The 18,957-nt window shown below is 37.7% G+C and overlaps 1 protein-coding gene across 1 annotated transcript in view; it reads left to right on the forward strand.

Moving 5' to 3' along the window:
• ANKDD1A (ankyrin repeat and death domain containing 1A) overlaps positions 1–18,957 on the forward strand; it is a 51,295-nt gene that overhangs the window by 10,551 nt on the left and 21,787 nt on the right. The window contains exons 5-6 of the mRNA XM_074234400.1: positions 5,166–5,264; positions 17,328–17,426. Of these exons, the coding sequence (XP_074090501.1) occupies positions 5,166–5,264; positions 17,328–17,426 (198 nt within the window). The remainder of the gene's footprint in view (positions 1–5,165; positions 5,265–17,327; positions 17,427–18,957) is intronic.

The raw sequence follows: 18,957 nt of genomic DNA on the forward strand, positions 1-18,957 counted from the left end.
CACAGAGTACGTGAAGGGGACCAATGTAAGGCAGGAGAGATGTTTTGGACTGGGATCACAGGAACGACAATCACAGGTCATTCAACAATTAACCAAAGATTTACCTAGTCACAGTAGAAGGATATTTGGCAATGATATGTGATGAGTATTTCCAGTGTTGATTCTAGTAAGCAAAGCTCCCTTGTCTGATTTGCCTTTTGTGGCCTATTAGCTAAGTGTATGATTGCCCAGGGAGCTCCTCATTGCTGTTTTGTACCAAGGAAATCTGAGTCAATCAAGTCTCAGGATGATTTCTTTTTTTTATTATAATAAATGTTTTATTTGTCTTCCAATTACATACAATGATAGTTTCTACCAATCACTTTTTTGCAAGGTTTTTGAATTTTATAATTTTTCTCCCTTTCTCCTCCTCCCAATAGAAGGCAATCTGATATATGCTTTATATTTGCATGATAAACATAGATTGAAATTGAACTTGTTATGAGAGAAGAATTAGATTAAAAAGGAAGAAAGAAAACATTAAAGATAGCAAAATTATATATTACATAAGACAACTTTAAAAAATTGAAGATAATAAACTTTGGTCATAGTTTAAACTCCATGGTTTCTTTTCTGGATACAGATGTTGTTCTCCATCACAGATCCCCTAAAATTGTCCCTGATTGTTGCACTGAGGAATGAGCAAGTCCATCAAGGTTGATCATCACCCAATGTTGTTGTTAGGGCATACAATGTTCTTCTGGTTCTGCTCATCTCACTCAGCATCAATTCAAGGATTATTTCAATACAATTTAAGTAGAAATTAGCCTAACTCAAATAAGGTGATGAATTGGGATGAAATCAGCTCAAACATTGTCAATCAATAAGCATTTATTAAGTGCCTACTATGGACCAGGCATTTTGTTAAGACTAAAGATAAAGGAAAAAGACAGGAGCTCAAAGAAAAATAAAAACAAAAATATAAAAAACTCCATTAAAAAATCTGAAAAGGGGGTCTGAGGCAATCCAGAGAAGTGTGACATGGTGAGAAATAAGATGACTATCCTTGATGCCCTCCATAAATGGAGAATTAAGGAGAACTCTCAACAGTCCAATCTCTACTGCACCCAATCAGCGGGAAGGAGGGGCAGGGATATGGTATACTGATGAGGAGGGCTGATGTGATCTTGCTGGATGATGACCTACTTTATGGAGATCACATTGAAATCCAGGTAAGCTGGGTGGGATCATGGAGAGTCTTGAAAGTCAGTCTGGGAATTTTTAGTTTAGTTTAGTTTTTTCTTTTTGGAAAATAAGGAAGCCATCAGTTCTTTCTTCTGCAGAATGAAGGGACCAGACTATCTGAGCTCTGAGGGCCTTTCCAACTCTGACATTCCATGATTCCAAGGCATCATATCAAATTGATGCCCTGAAAAGATTAACTCAGAAAGTGGTCCTTGGAAAGATGAAAAACAGAAACTAGTCAAATAAGTTGTTGTAATAGCCCTCTTTTGTGAGAAGGGGGCTCATTTTCTCCAAAGTCATGAGGAAAGGATGGTGATGGTGATAATGGTCCCGATTTAGATAGGTTTGCAAAGTACGTTCCATATGTTATTGTATTTGGATCACTGGGAAGGAGGAGGAGGAGAGAGTGCAGATGGTAGATTTCCCCTTTTGTGTGAGGCCTGGGGAGGGGCTGTATCTACCAGCTGCTGCTTTCTTTTCATTGGAGAACCATAGAGAGGAGGCTGTGGCATAAACAGGGCATTGGCAACCAGCTTGGAGAGCTAGCAACTTCAAAAATCTCCCAACACTGCCAACATCTATCTTCTCATTGGGAATCTATGGGTAAGGCCAGGGAATTAGTCAACACATACTTAATCAAAGAAACAATCTCTTCCAGAACAACTGCTGCTGCTGACCACAAGATCCCTTTGTGGGGCTGAATCAGTATCTGCCTATTCTTCCTCCATTTCTTTATAACATTGGGATGTGTGTTTGCTTGAGAAACTGTGGGCTAGCTGACTCTAGAATTCTAGGAAGGGTGTCCTTGCCATGACTCAGGCTAAGTGGGGCTTTGGCTCACTTCTCTCCCCTTGCACCTCCTGTCTCTCCCTTTAATTTTCTTTTTGGACATTTCTTGTGTCATGCTAAACCATAGAGATTAAGTTTCCCATTCTCTAGGCCATGTGACTCCAAATTGCCTAATTCTTTCCAAAGCAGTCCAGTTGGCTTTATTTCTTACCAGGGTTGGGAATAGGACTTACTGTATAATAAGAGACAGCCTAAACTATCTGGAACATAGCTGAGAAGTCAGCCAAAGACCTCTAGGAAAGTGACATGGAGGCCATGGAGTGGTAGCATCAAAGTTCATACATCTCATGCTCAAGGAAGCTCCTTTAGAGACTATTTACTCCAATTTTGGACACAGTTTTGAACAAGTTTAATGACCTGGCTGCTCAGTTCCTGGTAGATCAGAAAGAAGAAAAAAGCTATGGGAGTAGATGCCTCAGAAGACATGAGAAAGAGCCCTGAATATGGAGCCCAAGAATCTGGAGCTGATAAGGTCATAGAATCTAGAACTGGGCAGTGAAGTGTACAGTGGATATGATACTGGGTTTGGAGTTAGGAAGACTCATCTTCCTGAGTTCAAATTGGGACTCAGACACTTACTTAGCTGTGTGCCCCTGGGCAAGTCATTTAACCCTGTTTGCCTCAGTTTCTTCCTCTGGAAAATAAACCAGAGATGGAAATGGCAAACCACACCAGTATCTTTACTGAAAAAATCCTAAATAGGGTCATGAAGAGTCAGACAAGACTGAAATGATTGAACAATGAGATTTAGATCTGGAAGGAACATTGTCTAATCTAACCACTTCATTTTACAAATAAAGAAACTAAGGCTGGGGTAGATAGGTAGTTCAGTGGATAAAGCACCAGCCCTGGAGTCAGGAGTACCTGAGTTCAAATCTGGTCTGAGACACTTAATAATTACCTAGCTGTGTGGCTTTGGGCAAGCCACTTAACCTCATTTGCCTTACAAAAACCTAAAAAAAAAAAAGAAACTAAGGCCCACAAAGGAACAGCATAAGTTACTTGACCAAGGTCACACAGGTAAAAATCTCCAGGGATAAGATTTGAAACAAATCTTTTAATTTTAGAACTATTTTTTTCCTTCACTGACAGTATACTGCCTCATATTTGGGCTCAATATTTAGTGTTTGTGTAACCCTAGACAAATCACTTAACTTCTCTGTCCTTCAGTTTCCTCAACTATAAAAATGAAGGGGTTGAAATTTGATAATGTTTATGTTCCCTTTTCCCTTGTAAAGCTAGAATCCTATGAGAAGTGACAGTTTACTATGTGACAACAAAGGGCTACCAGAGGGATTGGATCTTTAAGCAGGCTGGAAGATAGTCTCATACACCTCAGCATACCACTGAGACTCACCAAGTTCCAGCACCCAATACCCCTCTGGGTATTGTGACCTTTCCCTAGGAACTCAAATAGCATTTTTAAAAATTAGATTTTACTTTTTTCAACAAGCAAAAATCTATTTTCTCTCCTTCCCTCTACATTGAGGGAAAAAAACCAAACCACTATATTATGCACAATTTCTTACTTCATTCATGTTCAAATAATATGCATGGCATTTTATTTTTCCACTCTAATATACTTATCTAGTAATATTGTTATATTATAGTTATATGTCATATCTTAATTATATTATAGCATATATCTCAAAGAAGTTTTTTAGAAAGGGAAAATAATGTATTTGTACAAAAATATTTGTAGCAGCTCTTTTTGTGGTGACTAAGAATTAGAATTGAGAGGATATCCATCAGTTGAGGAAAAGCTGAATAAATTGTGGTATATGGTTATGAGAGAATGGTGCTTATCCCCTTTTTGATCTAAAATTTGTGGAGACAGACACATGGCTTTTCCAAATTTTCTGTATCCCAAAGCCTAGTCCTTAATAAATGTTAATTGGGTTAAACTTAATTATGATAACTGGAGAAGGAAATGGCAACCCACTTCAGCATTTTTGCCAAGAAAACCCCATGGACATGCTATATATGTTCCATAGGGTCAGAGAGATTTATATACTGAGCAACAAATTGTGATAACCAATATTTGTAATAATGAACCTGAGTCATCAAGAGGAAGTTTAAATCATGTTTAAAATTCTGTTTAAGAAGGTAGGGAAGTCTATACAATATGTTTTAGAGAGAATTTTGTCCCCAAATTTCTCTTTTAGAAAGTTTCATTATTAATCCTCCATTATACCTTACTCAAATACTTTATTGCGTAGCAGGGATGCTCCTGGATTCTTGAAACCTATCTCAACAAAGAGTAAACTCTAGCAGGTTCTACCAAGTTGGATAGGGTTTAAATGTTGTTTGTTCAGTCATTTTCAGTTGTGTCTGATTCTTTGTGACCCATTTGGGGATTTCCTTGGCAAAAAATACTGGAGTGGTTTGCCATTCTCCAATTCATTTTACAGATGAGAAAATTGAGGCAAATAGGATGAAGTGACTTGTCTGGGGTCACACAGCTAGTAAGTGTCTGAGGCTGAATTTGAACTCAGATTTTCCTGCTGTCAGACCTGGCATTTTATCCACTGTGCTATCTAGCTACCTTTGGGTTTAACTATGGATTGGCAAATGTACACATATGTGTCTGTTATCTGAGGATCAGTCTAGCTAAGTTTGAGGAAGTTTGTCATTAGGAAGGTAATAATGATTTGTTTTTGTTTTTGGCCACAGAAACAGAATACAGATCTACTTAGATATAACCGTATATGAGGTGTTACAATAAGTTTGTTACTGGGTATTGGGGTGATGGTGCCTACATTGATTAAAATCATGAATTCCTGATGCAATGAAACTGATATTTATAGAAGTGAATCTAAAAATTCGTTAGTGTGCAGCAGCTGAATGCTGAATGAATGAGGTACTTTGGTACTAAGAAGTTGTTAATGCCAGTCCTTTAGTGCATCAGAGGAGTTGGTGGTCCTGCTTCATGAGACTCAAGACCTTTGAGATTGCTGCTGGGGCCTCTTTGCAGGATTTACCCCAAGGAAATATGAGGTGGGATAGGCAGAGTGATGGAGGCTGGGAGGAAGGTACCAACTGCTTTGTTGGATTGCACTGAAAATAATTCTATTTTTCTTCCTGAATCAAAGCTTGATCGGACAGCTTTCCATTTGGCGGCTGAGCATGGGCAGCTTGATGCTCTGGACTTTTTGATTGGCTCCGGCTGTAACCATGGCATCAAAGATAAGGTATGGAGGGGTCTAGGATGGCAGAGGAAGGAGTTGACAAGACCCTTTCACAGAATCCTCAAGGTCAAAGCTATTTTCATCATAAAAAATTTTAATTTTTAATATATTAAATATTGACCAATATAACTTATACAGACAAAAGCTCTTTGAGGGGGTCCTCAATGATTCTGAGAGTGTAAGCAGTGGATGCTCTCGAATTAATCAGTCAATAAGCATTTATCATACTGGGCATGTGCTGGTACTAGAATGACAACACTGCTTTCAAGGAGCTTGCATTCTCTTGGAGATGTTTATATGTACATCATCATCATTATCTTCATAGGTGTGCATACATATATTGCAGATACAATATAGATACAAGATGAGTTTTGCAGAGAAAGCATTAGCAGTTGGAGGGGGTACATCAGAAAAATTTTCATTAGGAAACAGACAAGCAGGACAGCTTTGAAAGTTTCATGTTGAATTTATTATATATTTTAAGGAAAAGGAAACTATACATGACAAACATTAATAACTTCATGTACAATTTCCCCCCATACACATTGTACTTTGTTTATAGAGATGCTTATTGCATTTGATATTTAAATTCAGAAAAAATTTTTTAAGAAAACTCCCATATAAATGATTGCCTTTGGGTTAGAATCTGGGGATTCTAAGGGACAGAGTTGAGAAAGGTGAATATTCCAGGCATAAGGAACAGTTAGTCCCTGCTGTAAGATGGGGTATCATATATATGTAACAGTACCAAGGCCAGTTTGATAGATGATGATATAGAAACCCATGGACTATATCCTTACCTAGGTAACTTACTGTCTCTGCTTTGAAAGATTTGAGGTGGAGGTGAGATCAGGAACTCCTCAGGTAGGGAAAGTTATGGGAACTCATTCTACAGTCTATGGCTGGCAAGTCCTAGTCAAAGTAAAAGTGTGTTTGTTTGATATCGGATCCCTCAAGATTCTTCAGAATCTAGAGAGCATGACTATGGAAAAACTGATCATGAAGCAAATTATTTCTATAAACACTCTATATAATTAGTTTATTTAAACCATTTGGCAAAAATGACATATTGCTTGAAATTTTTGAATAATATTGCTGTAAGTATTAATTAGTTTTTGAAGGGCTTGCTAGGTGACCCTGTGGATAAAAGGACTGAGTTTAGAATCAAGACTCATCTTCATGAGTTCAAAACTGACTTCAGACACTCACTAGCTGTGTGACCCTGGGCAAGTCACTTAATCCTGTTTACCTCAGTTTCCTCATCTGTAAAATAAACTGGAGAATAAAATGACAAACCACTCCAGTATCTTTGTAGCATTCATTTTTTGGTGAAAATTTCTCCCTCCCTCCTTTCCCTCCTTTCTCCCCTCCCAAAGACAGAGAACAATCTGATATAGGTTATACATGCATAATCACATTACACATATTTCCCTATTAGTCATGTTGTAAAAGAAGAACAAAGTTGAAAAAACACAAGAAAGAAAAAATAAAAAACAAATTTTTAAAAAGTTAAAATAATATGCTTGGATCTAATGTTCAGACTCCTTCGTTTTTCTCTGGATGTGGATGGCATAATCTAACATAAATGTTTTAAAATTATCTTTGCCCACTGTATTGCTGAGAAGAGCTAAGTTCATTCTAGTTGATTATTGCACAATGTTGGGGTTACTCAGTAATATTGCAGGATGATCAGCTGTGAATGAATGACTTGCCTTTTCTTAGCAATATTATGACCCAGGAGAACTCTGAAGGATTTATGATAATGAGAATCTGAAGGACTAATGATAAAGAATGTTCATCCCAAAGACAGAGCTGATGGTAGCTGAATATGAAGCATAATTTTTTAACCTTTTTTTGGGGGGGTGTTTACTTTTACATTATGGCTATTGTGATAATGTTTTTCAAGACTATACATCTTTTATATATTAAATAACTTAATTTCTCAATGAGGGGGAGAGGGCTAGGAGGAAGGGAGAGAATTTGGAACTCAAGGTTTTTTTTTTTTTGCAAGGCAAATGGGGTTAAGTGGCTTGCCCAAGGCCACACAGCTAGGTTAAGTGTCTGAGACTGGATTTGAACCCAGGGCTGGTGCTTTATCCACTGCCACATAGCCGCCCCAGAACTCAAGCTTTTAAAACTGAGTGTTGAAAGTTGTTTTTGCATTGTAACTGGGGAAAAATAAAATAAAATACAACCCCCCCCCAAACAAACCAACAACCCAATCTTTCTGCTGCTGTGTACAATTCTCACTTCTCTCAGCATCAGTTCAGAAAAACATTCAGGCTTTTCTGAAATCCTCCTGTTCATCATTTTTTTTTTTAGAAAGATTTTATTTATTTTGAATTTTACAATTTTTCTCCTAATCTTGCTTCCCCTCCCCCACAGAAGGCAGTCTGTTAGTCTTTACATTGTTTCCATGGTATTCATTGATCTAAGTTGAATGTGATGAGAGAAATCATATCCTTAAGGGAGGAATATAAAGTATGAGAGATAGCAAAATTACATAATAAGACAACTTTTTTTTTTAAATTAAAGGTAATAGTCTTTGGTTTTTGTTCAAACTCCATAATTCTTTCTCTGGATACAGATGACATTCTCTGTTGCACATACCTCAAAATTGTGTTATCTGAAGATCAGTTGACATTTGTCATTTGGGGAATGGCTTTTTTTTTTGGAAAATTTGACTCAGTTCTCTGTATGTTTTAGAAATGAGTCTTTTGTCAGAAATACTAGTTGTAAAAATTGTTTCCCAATTTACGACATTTCTTTTGATCTTGGTTACAGTGGTATTGCTGTGCAAAGCTTTTTAATTTAATGTAATCAAAATTATCTAGTTCATTTTTAATGATGGTCTCCATCTTTTCCTTGGTCATAAACTGTTTCCCTTTCCATAGATCTGACAAGTAAACTAGTCCTTAATCTTTTAATTTGGTTATAGTATTGTTTTTTATGTCTAAATCCTGTAACCATTTGGATCTTATCTTGGTATAGGGTGTGAGGTATTGGTCTAATCTAAGTTTCTTCCATACTGACTTCCAATTTTCCCAACAGTTTTTATTGAAGAGCTGGACTCTTTGGGTTTATCAAACAGCAGATTACAATAATCATTTCCTGCTATTGCACTTAGTCTATTCCGCTGATCCACCACTCTATTTCATAGCCAACAGCAGACAGTTTTGATGACTGATGCTTTATAATATTAGATCTGGTAAGGCTAAGCCACCTTCTTTTGCACTTTCATTGAATCTCTGGAAATTCTTGACTTTTTATTTCTCCATATGAATTTACTTACAATTTTTTTTCTAACTCATTAAAATAATTTTCTGGAATTTTGATTGGTAGGACACTAAACAAGTAGTTTAATTTTGGTAGAATTGTCATTTTAATTATATTTGCTTGGCCTATCCATGCTGCTCATCATTTCTTATAGAGTAATAGCATTCCACACTCAGTATCTTTGCCAGGTCACAAAGAGTCAGATGTGATTGAAAACAATTGAACAACAACAGTAATAATGTTTGAGGTGCTTATTCAACATTGGGATACAATAGAGTAGAATGTAATGGAGAAGGTGCTGGGCTTGGGTTCAAATACTGTCTCTGACACTTGCTGCATGAACTTTTCTAACTGAGGCATAGAAAAGTTCATGCAGCAAGTGTCAGAGACAGTATTTGAACCCAAGCCCAGCGCAGCAGTAACATGAATTAATGAATAGGAAATAAAGATCTAATGGTAAGTTCATTCAGATCACCTGATATGATTATAGAAATAATGGAGATGATCACATTTTCATCATTTGAGTAGAAATGTTCAGTCACCAATTTTAGAGCTGGCAAGAACATATAGTTTCATTAAGTCTAATCAGCTTATTTTTCGGATGAGGAAACTGAGTCCCAGAAAAGTGAAATCCCATTCAAGCACATACAGCTCATGGATGAAATAGGACTAAAATCCCATCTACTGGAGCTGTTATTCAGTCATTCTCAGTCATGTCCAACTGTTCATGATCCCATTTAGTATTTTCTTGGTAGATATACTAGTGGTTTATCATTTCCTTCTCTAGCTCATTTTACAGTTGAAGAAATCAAGGGTTAAAGTAACTTAGCCAGAGTCACACAGCTAGGAAGTGTCTGAAGTCAGATTTGAACTCAGGAAGATGAATTTTCCTAACTCCATATTTTATCCACTGTACCACTTAGCTGACCTATCTCCCACAGTACTTCTTCTTAAATTCTTTTAATGAAATCTTTTGCCTTTGCATCATCTTTTCCCATCTATTTCTCCTTCTCCAACCCAGAGAGCCATCCCTTATTTCAAAGAATAAAATAAGGTGGTTCAGCAAAACTGATGAGCTCATCAACCAAAGCTGAACTTATATGTAGTCTTTCAATTCATGATTCCCCATTTCTGAAAAGATAGGAAAAGTATATCCTTCTATCTCTTCTCTGGGGACACACCTGGACCATTATATTACACAGTATTTCATTCATTTTGCTTTTGTTTTGATTGTTCTTTCCATGTACCTTGTTGGAGTCATTGTGTATATTGCTTTCTGCCAATGCTTTTCATATCTGGGGGAACCTTTTTGATGCATAGGAGTCCTGCCTAAAGGTAAGGGTGCTGAAGTTATGGGCCTTCAGATAAGAGAGGGGCCACACCCCTTCAGTCCATCAGTGAACATCTATTTTCATTTGTTTTAGCTTTATTTAAAAGAAAAGTTATTTTCATGTCCAAATTCTCTCCCCAATCAATAAGAAGGCAAACTATATCAATTTTACAAGTAAATTCATGGAAAACATATTTCCAGAGTAGTTATATTGCAACAAAAAAGTAATAAAAATGAAGTGAAAAATATATGCTCCAATTTTCACTGAGAGTTTATTAGTTCTTTCTTTGGAGGTGGACAGCATTTTTCATCATGATTCTTTTGGAATTGTCATGGATAATTGTTTCGACAAGAATAGCTTAGCCTTTCACAGTTGATCATTGTTCTATACTGCTATTATTGGGTATAATTCTCCTGCTTCTGCTCACTTCACTTTGAATCAGTTCATAAAGTCTTCTAAAAGTCTTTTATGAAACCATCTTGCTCATCATTGCTTAGAACACATTTGTGTTCTATCACAATCAAATTCAACTGGTTCAGCCATTCCTCAATGGATGGGCATCTCCTTAATTCTCAATTCCTTACCACCACAAAAAGAAATACTGTAAATAATTTTTTACATATAGGTCCTTTTCATTTTTCTTAGATCTCTTTAGGATATAGATCAAGTACCAAAGACCAAGAACCAAAACTCTGCATACCCATTATCATTGGGTCAAAGGGTATGCACAATTTTATTGTCCTTTGAGTTCAGTTCCAAATTGTTCACCAGGATAGTTGGACCAGTTCAGAACTCTACCCACAGCGCATTAGTTTCCTTACTTTTCCCCTCCAACATTTGTTATTTTCCTTTTTTTCTTTTCTTTTCTGTTTTTTTTTTTTGCAAGGCAGTAGTGACTTGCCCCAAGGTCACACAATTAAGTAAGTATTAAGTGTCTGAGGCTGGATTTGAATTCAGGTCCTCCTGACTCCAGGGTGGGTTGCTCTATTCACTACACCACTTAGCTGCCCCATTTTCCTTTTCTATCAAGTTTTGAGGTAGTACCTCAGAGTTGTTTTAATTTGAATTTTTCTTTGCTTTAGAGTATTTTTATATGACTATTGATAGCTTTGATTGCTTTTTCAAACTGCTTGTTTATATCCTTTATTCATTTATCAATTCAGGAATGGCTCTTATTAAATTTGGCTCAGTTTCTTATATATTTGAGAAATGAAACCTTTATCAGAGAAACTTGCTTTGCATTTTCCCTCCCCCATTTCCTGCTTTCCATCTAATTTTGACTGCATTGTTTTAGTTTGTGCAAAACTCTTTTCATTTAATGTAATTGAAATTATCCCCTGCCGCCCCCCCATCAGTGAGCTTATGAGGTATCTGTTGTACAGTCATTGTGCTAAGAATATGATGACAGAAATGAAACCCTCCCTGACCTTATAGGTAGCTGGGTGGTATGATAGCTAGAGGACTGGCCTGAAGTCAGGGGAGACCTGAGTTCAAATGTGACCAATCTGTTTTCCTCTGTTCCTCAATTGTAAAATGGGAATAGTAATAGTATCTATTTCCCAGAGCTGTTGTGAGACCCAGATGAGTTAATATTTGTAAGGCATTTTTGGAATCTTGTAAATGCTGGTTGTTATTTATTGTCCATCAGACCAAAGGTAACTGAGTAATCTGTGCTTGGAATACCATATTCTGATGGAGAGGATGACGTGGACTTATATTAGGAAATTCACATAGCTTCAGCCTTCAAAGCACAGTACATTGGTATTTATATACCAGAAGCAAAGGAACAAACAAAGATTGTCTCTCAACCTGGGACGTGTGACATCCCACAATCTTTGTCTTTTTTGTGTCTCTTTGAACATGAAGAATCCATTTTGGAGACACTTCCCACAGCCCTGGGACCAGCCACCCCCTGGGGCATGTGGTGTGTGTGTGTGTGTGTGTGTGTGTGTGTGTGTGTGTGTGTGTGTTCCATATAGAAGGTGAGCTCTGGAGCCAAGTGGTAAATGAAGCTGTCTGCTATGTTTGTAAGTATTTTTAGCCCCTGGATTATTCTCATGCACATTTTCAGACAGGATTATTTACATCAGCTTGTCTAAATACGGGTGACTTGGGCCACTTCCGTCTCAGAGGGAGGGATGGCGTCCTTCGGTTTGATTGGAGCTTAATTTAGAAGTAGTTGACTGAAGCCCACATGAGACAGCCCAGGTTATACCTTTCCCAGGGAGAAGAACCCTTCAGAACCAAGGGTTATTTATGGGATGGGAACTTCAGGCTGTGTGTGCCAGAGCTGGCTGTTCCCAATGTCCTGTCTCATCAGCAACACCTACTGGCGAGAGGCTCTAACTGACCAATCAATTGAGAAGCATTTATTAAAGCTACCCATCAGATGCTGAGTTAGGCAGTGGAAATACAGAGGTGAAAAACTATCATCCTGAGCTTCAAGGGGCTTAAGTCTATGGGGGAAATAACATGTACCCATTTCTAGGCACTTTAGGACCCTTCTCTTTCAACATAGAAGATCTCCTGGTCCCATCTCTTTGAGCTAGCATCTTAAACATGACTGAAAATAAATCAACAACATTTATGCTTTAAATGTTTTTTGTGGGTATCATGGACCCCCTTCAGCAGTTGAGCAAAGCTGTTGTCCCAGAATTTTTTTTTTAGCATAAATATTGTTGTTGATTCATTTTCAGTTGTGTTTGACTCTTCATGACCTCATTTGAGGTTTTCTTGGGCAGAGATACTGGAGTGAGTCGTCATTTCCTTCTGTGGCTTATTTTACAGATGAGGAAACTGAGGCAAATAAGATTAAATGATTTGCCCAGGATCATGCAGATACTAAGAGTCTGAGGCCAGATTTGAAATCAAGATAAGATTAGAAGTCAACCAATTTCATTGAAATGCCGTTATCAATTTAAATAACTGGGCAAAATATCAACTGCTCATGGATAGGTTGAGCTAATGTAATAAAAATGACAATTCTACCAAAATTAAACTACTTGTTTAGTGCCCTACCAATAAAAATTCCAAAAAAATTACTTTAATGAGTTAGAAAAAATGTAAGTAAATTCATATGGAGAAATAAAAAGTCAAGAATTTCCAGAGATTCAATGAAAGTGCAAAAGAAGGTGGCTTAGCCTTACCTGATCTAAAATTATATTATAAAGCATCAGTCATCAAAACTGTCTGGTACTGGCTAAGAAATAGAGTGGTGGATCAGTGGAATAGACTAGGTACAATAGCAGGAAATGATTATAGTAATCTGCTGTTTGATAAACCCAAAGAGTCCACCTATTGTGATAAAAACTCTCTCTTCAATAAAAAACTATTGGGAAAATTGGAAGTTAGTATGGAAGAAACTTGGATTAGACCAACACCTCACACCCTATTCAAAGATAAGATTAGACATAAAAAGCAATAGTATAAGCAAACTAGAAGATCAAGGAGTAGTTTATCTGTCAGATCTATGGAAAGGGAAGCAGTTTATGACCAAGGAAGAGGTGGAGAACATCATTAAAAACAAACTAGATAATTGTGATTACATTAAATTAAAAAGCTTTTGCACAGACAAAACCACTGTAACTAAGATCAAAAGAAATGTAGTAAATTGGGAAACAATTTTTACAGCTAGTATTTCTGACAAAAGACTCATTTCTAAAATATACAGAGAACTGAATCAGATTTTCAAAAAAAACCCCAAGCCATTCCCCAATTGACAAATGGTCAAAAGATATGCAAAGGCAATTTACAGATGAGGAAATAAAAGTCATCCATAGTCATATGAAAAATTGCTCTAAATCACTAATTATTAGAGAAATGCAAATTAAAGCATCTTTGAGGTACTACCTCACACCTTTCAGACTGGTCAATATGACCAGAAAGGACAATGATCAAAGTTGGAAGGGATGTGGGAAATCTGGGACACTAATACATTGTTGGTGGAATTGTGAACTCATCTAACCTTTCTGGAGAGCAATTTGGAATTATGCCCAAAGGGCAACAAAAATGTGCATGCCCTTTGATTCAGCAATACCACTATTGGGTCTATAAAAAAATATTCATAGCAGCCTTGTTTGTGGTGGAAAAGAACTGGAAATTAAGTGAATGTCCTATAATTGGGGAATGGCTTAACAAACTGCGGCATATGTATGTCATGGAACACTATTGTTCTATTAGAAACCAGGAGGGATGGGATTTCAGGGAAGCCTGGAGGGATTTGCATGAACTGATGCTGAGTGAGACGAGCAGAACCAGAAGAACATTGTATACCCTAACAGCAACATGGGAGTGATGATCAACCTTGATGGACTTGCTCATTCCATCAGTGCAACAATCAGGGACAATTTTGGGCTACCTGAAATGGAGAATACCATCTGTATCCAGAGAAAGAACTGTGGAGTTTGAACAAAGACCAAATTCAATAAAAAAAAACCCATTATATTATTATGTAATTTTACTCTCTCTTATACACTATTTTTCTTCCTTAAGGATATGATTTCTCTCTTATCACATTCAACTTAGATCAGTGTATATCATGGACACAATGTGAAGACTGCCTTCTATAGGGGGAAATTAGGGGTAAAAATGTCAAAATAAATAGATAAAATCTTTCTTTTATTTAAAAAAAAAGAAATGAAGTTATCAAAATATTTTTTTTTAAAATAAGTTCACAGACCCTTGGTTAAAAGCCTCTGTTGTAGAAGATATTCCTACATTGGGTCTGACTGATCCAATAGTTGGCCTAACTGATATCTAAAGTTCCTTCCATGTTTAAGATTCTAGGATTCCATGGAATCTTCTAATTAATTTTTCTCCCATTACTGATGTTTTTACATCATATTGTTTTGTGTCATAGTTATCTATGTTGTTCTGTTATTGTCCTGATAGATTGTAAGTTGCCTGTGGCAAGGGTCTAAACTTTATATCTCTCCTAGAACCTATAAGTCCTATGAAGTTGCTTCCTCTAAGGGAAAAAAAATAGATTGAAAAATTCTTTGAGTTTTTTTTTAATCTTTATTGAATGTTATGGAAAGATAAGAGTGTGGCTTCATAGAGGGCTGATCTGAGAGCCAGGTTCAAATCCTCTGATACATGATTGCTCCATGTTCCTGGGCTAGTCATGTAGTCTTAGTCCCCCAAGTGATTTTCTAAGAGCATGACCATGCTGCATAGGTGGAGTAAGTTATCAGATACAAAGTGTGTATGTATGCATGCACACTCACACACATGTATGTGTCACATACTTTACACACAAATACACACTATGGTTCATATATCTGTACCAACACAAACACACAGATATAATACAAACTACATAATCACATACATACCTATGCCCATATATAAACATGCATGTTGGTCTACACACAACTTCTCACCAGGTCCACATCTCTGTGTGTGATCCTACAGGTACACACACAAGACAAGTATATTATGTATATGCCTTCATATGTTTACACATAAACACACATGCAGGCTAACACACATATTTTATCATTTCATCCCTGAATGGACCTGGGTCTCTCTCTGCCCTGGACCCTCTCTGGGTCTCTCTGTTCTGGGCTCTCCTGGCTCTCTCTGCCCTAAGCCCTCCTGGGTCTCTCTGGGTTTCTTTCCTCATCAGAGCCTACAGAGACATGGAGAGCTAGCGCAATTAAAATATTCTGGGAATCCTGAGACTTGGGTTCTAGTCTTGCTGCTGGGAGGGTCATTTAGGTTTTCTGGGCCTCAGCTTCCTCCTCTGCAACAAGAGGAAGAGTCCTTAGGAGCCCATGGGAGGTGGTCCTGATGCCAAGTCTTTGAAGTCATTGAACTATTAATAAAAGGAGGCTTACTTTGCAAGGAAAGGCAACAAGGATTAGACCTCTGTGAACGTGGCAACCCTCATCATATGGAAATAGATCAGGTTATCAGTGGTGACTTGTGTGGTCATCAGAGGTCCACCTCTGTGTGGGTAGGGCTTTATATGTCTTTAAGATATGAGGAAATGGACTCAGGCAAATGTGAGTCAATCAGGTCCTATATCTCCAATTGTTGCTTATTTGTTTTCAGTTGTGTTTGATTCTCTGTGACCCTTTTGGATTTTTCTTGGCAAGGATACTGGAGTGGTTTGCCATTTCCTTCTCCAGTTCATTTCACACATGAAGAAATTGAGACCAACAGGAGTGACTTGCCCAGGGTCATACAACTAGTAAGTATCTGAGGTCAGATTTGAACTCAGGAAGAGGAGTCTGTCCTGGATGCTCTATCCACTGTGCCAACTAGCTGCCCTCATGTTTCCAGGTAGAGAAAACTAATCCCTACTGGAGGGGTGTGCTGAACCCATGATGTGGGGAGGTGTTGGTAGATATTAGACTTGTCACAGGGCCCCTAATGATCCCAACTATTTACAACAACACTTTGTGTACTAGAAAAGAATTGAAAATGAAATGGAGACTCATCCACTGAGGTCTGGCTACACAATATGATAGAATCTTACTGTGCTGAAAAAAAAATGAGCATGACAACACAAAGAAGAGGGAAGATTTCTAGGAATGGATGTCAAGTGAAGCAAGCTGAACCAGTAAAGGAGTATACAGAACTTCAACCATAAATAGAAAAAACAAAATAATGGAAACCTACATCATTACAATGAGCAAAGTTGTCTCAAAGAAGAGGTAGAAGGTTCCTCCCTGCCCATTTCTTGCTGAGCTGGGGAGGACTTGCTTCATAAGGCATCTGATAATGGTGACTGGTTTTGCTGAATCTTTTTTTTTTCCTTCTTCGTAACATGGAAGTGGCTCCCTGGGAGCTAAGTGGGATGGGGGTAGGTTGGGAAATGTAGGTGACATGCAAAATACTATTACAATCAAATTTATTTATAAAAATATCAGCCCAAACTTGTATAACTTTATAATTTACAAAGCACAGCAGCTCTCTTGAGAAGGTGGTGGTTCATTTGTCCTTAGGTGATAGTACAAATTTTGAGCACTGTGAATAGAACTCCAGGCTTGAGTTCAAATGTGGCCTGAGTCGCTTACTAGCTATGTGACCCTGGGCAAGTCATCTACCTTGTTTGCCTCAATTTCCTCATTTGAAAATGAGCTGGAGAAAGAAATGGAAAGCTATTCTGGTATCTTTGCCAAGAAAAACCCCAAATGGTGTAGTAGTCATCACAACTGAAAACAAAACATAAACAACAAAAGTATGGATATTAGCCTTGTTTTACTGAGAGCCCTTAGGCATAAGGAGATAAAGGACATGCAGTTAGTAAATGATGGATCCAACAACTGAACTCAGATCCCTGGATCCTGAGTCCAAGGGTCTTATTACTGCTCTGTGTTACCTCCTTCCAAAATGAGTAGGTGGAACCACAGGTGGATTTTAAGTCCCCAGGATTTAGGATTTTTGATTCTTTGGTTAGGGTACAGGACTACTTACCTCCCCATTCCCGAGCTGAACCAGTATCTCTTTGCAGGAGGGAAACACAGCCCTTCATTTGGCAGCAAAGAATGGTCACTCTTCGGTGCTCCAGAGGATCATAGAGATTGGACCGGACTTAGAGGAGAAGAATGTGGTAAGTCAGGACACTTGCCGTGACTTATTTATTCATATACATTTATTTATTTATTTAAGGTTAAGAGTGCTGCGAGTCTTGCAGGCTCCCCCTTGCCCTGTGGTCTGAGGTCTTGGTTTCCTAAGAAGGTTCTGGGCTTCCCCTCTCGGTTTTCATTAGATAGCCAAAGCATTCCCTTCCGTCTTAGTCTTGCTCTCTGTGGTCACTGACTTATTTAGGTTTATTTATCCCTTACAAACCTCCTAGTGTTATATGTGAATACTAATGTTTCTTTTAAGACAGGCAGTTTTGCTGCAGTAATTATAATGATTATGATAATAATAATAATAATAATAATAATAATAAAAAACCAAAAACATTTATGTAGTGCCTATTATGTGCTAAGAACTTAGTAATTATCTCCTTTGATCCTTACAACACTGGGACTAGATGCTGTGATTATCTCCACTTTACAGAGAAGGAAACTGAGGCAAACAGAGATTACATGACTTGTTCAGGGTCACATGGTTACTAAGTATCTGTGACCTGATTTGAACTTGTCTTTCATCTTGACTCCAGGCTTGGCACTCAACCCACTGAACCAATTTACCTGCCTCCTGAGGTAGGAGTCCATATCCCTGACCTTCCTTCTCTTCTCTCTACTTCAACACTTAATTGTGGTATTTGTAGTGCCTAGCACTACCTGGCACATTGTAAACATCTAAAAAATGTTTGATTAATTTGTTGTTCAGTTATTTTTGGTCATGTCTGACTGTGATCCCTTTTGAGTTTTTTTGGGGCAGAATGGTTTGCCTTTTCCTTCTCCAGCTCATTTGACAGGTGAGGAAACTGAGGCACAGAGGGCTAAAGTGACTTGCCCAGGGTCATATAGCTAATAGGTATCTGAGGTCAGATTTGAACCAGGAAAATGAGTCGCCCTCCCTCCAGGCTTGTCACTCTATCCATTGGTACCCTCTTTCTGTATTTGTTTAGTGTTTGAGTAACACTTTTGTTTTAAAGACAACCCTTGAGATATGGGGAATATTCTCCATGGAGAGAAAGAAACATATTTTCTAGATCTATCTTGCCCCACTCCAAGTGGATGGAGTCTTGAAATTGTTTATATATGCATCAATGCAATAAAAAATTGTTGAGTACCTACTGAGGTATAACAATGTGGGTTATGTATGTAATACATAGCATATATGTATGTATATATGCAATAAGGCTCACAGATTTAGAGCTGGAAGGGTCTTATTGGTCAAACTGGCTTCAAAAAATGAAGCACAAAGTAGTTAGACTACCTTAGAATCATGGAATCATCTAAAGTGGGATGTGGGGAGGACACTGAAGTCAGGTAAAACAATTTTTGCTCTTAAGGACATTATAGTCTAGTTAGGCAAATTATTCATGTGCTTATGAAAAGTTAAATAGCAGTACCAATGCAAGGGATGTTAGAAGACATGACTGGTTCAATCAATTAACAAACATTAATTGAGCACTTACTTGTGTCACTGGGGAAATATCAAAATTAGTCTTTGCCTTGGAGAGC

Source organism: Macrotis lagotis, chromosome 4, assembly GCF_037893015.1.
Source record: "Macrotis lagotis isolate mMagLag1 chromosome 4, bilby.v1.9.chrom.fasta, whole genome shotgun sequence".
Lineage (NCBI taxonomy): Eukaryota > Metazoa > Chordata > Mammalia > Peramelemorphia > Peramelidae > Macrotis > Macrotis lagotis.